The 1,199-nt window shown below is 38.8% G+C and overlaps 1 protein-coding gene across 1 annotated transcript; it reads right to left on the reverse strand.

Moving 5' to 3' along the window:
* Positions 1 to 294: 294 nt before the first annotated feature.
* Positions 295 to 945, reverse strand: LOC105270690 (AN1-type zinc finger protein 2A-like). Its single transcript, XM_011311799.1, has one exon. It carries the CDS (start codon positions 943 to 945, stop codon positions 295 to 297), a length of 651 nt encoding a protein of 216 aa, XP_011310101.1.
* Positions 946 to 1,199: the final 254 nt, after the last annotated feature.

The raw sequence follows: 1,199 nt of genomic DNA on the forward strand, positions 1-1,199 counted from the left end.
TGACTTATAAACATCAAGTGTAGAAATTTCTTGAGGATAAATTAATTGATTCTTAATAAAAATGATAGGGAATTGTAGAAATTCAAACAACTGGAGCCTAAATTTACTATTTGTTGGACATCCAATTGAATATAGTGTTCAACAGGAAAAACTGAAAATGTTGAACGAATTTAGCCCAATAGCTGTACATATCCCGTTGAATGAAGTAAAAAATCACAGACAGTTAATGAAATATTAGAAAACTGATAATAATGTAGCAATCAAAGCCTAACCACAACTTTTCTAAAGAAATAATTAAGACAATCGACATCTATCTCGACTTCCAGAAGGCACTGGTTGCAATTGTTGTCTCCGTATTCGATCCTCTTCCTGAAGAGAAGCCTGGAGTGCTCTGGCGAGTGCCTCATCATCACTCATTGTCCCTTGAATATTCTTAAAGGTCTTGGAATTTCTATTTTCACTGGTTCTAGAGGTGTTAGCTTGCTGTGATGTCTTCTTCATGGCCTCCAATCTCTTCAATCTAACAGCCTCAGTCCGGCCAATGCAATTGTGATCAGCAGGATGTCGATGCTTCAGACAAAAATTTCTCTCGCATTCGTTACAATCCACACGAACGATCTCCTTAATTTTACAGCCTTTCGAGGAGCACTTGTTCGAGAATACCTTTTTTTTCGATTTACCGTAATCTGACTGGCAGTCGTTATCCATGTGAAGGCCAACAGCTAGATCAGGGGGATCCCCACGTTTCATGGGGATTGGGACGTTGCACAGGGGACAGGAGGGCACCTGGACATCCTTTTTATATGCACTCGGACAGGAGTGGCCCTGATAGGATATGTGATCTGTGCAGAATATTGATTCGCAGGCATCACAGCGCAGGGGCAGGAAGTCCAAACGATTGCAGCTCTTCTCCGAGCAGTGCTCACCCAGGTTTGGCAACTCCATTTTTATTATCTGAAATTCACCATGATCTATTGATTATGGATCTATGGACAGAAATTTGCGTCAAATGAAATTGATTTGTTTCAATTAAATCAATTTAGTCCAAGTCTTTTGACTTATATTATTTTTTCCATCGAAATGGAGAAAAAAAAACATTTATGTGGTTTTATTATATCCGGATATATCTATCCGGAATTGATATTAAAGCCTTTAGGGATATTAAATAGCTGCGTAATTTCACGACAAATAAACAGCGG

Source organism: Fopius arisanus, unplaced genomic scaffold (genome assembly GCF_000806365.1).
Source record: "Fopius arisanus strain USDA-PBARC FA_bdor unplaced genomic scaffold, ASM80636v1 scaffold00003, whole genome shotgun sequence".
Classification (NCBI taxonomy): domain Eukaryota; kingdom Metazoa; phylum Arthropoda; class Insecta; order Hymenoptera; family Braconidae; genus Fopius; species Fopius arisanus.

Coding starts and splice junctions, on each gene's coding strand:
- LOC105270690 (XM_011311799.1), bottom strand. CDS start 945: ATGGAGTTGCCAAACCTGGGTGAGCACTGCTCGGAGAAGAGCTGCAAT.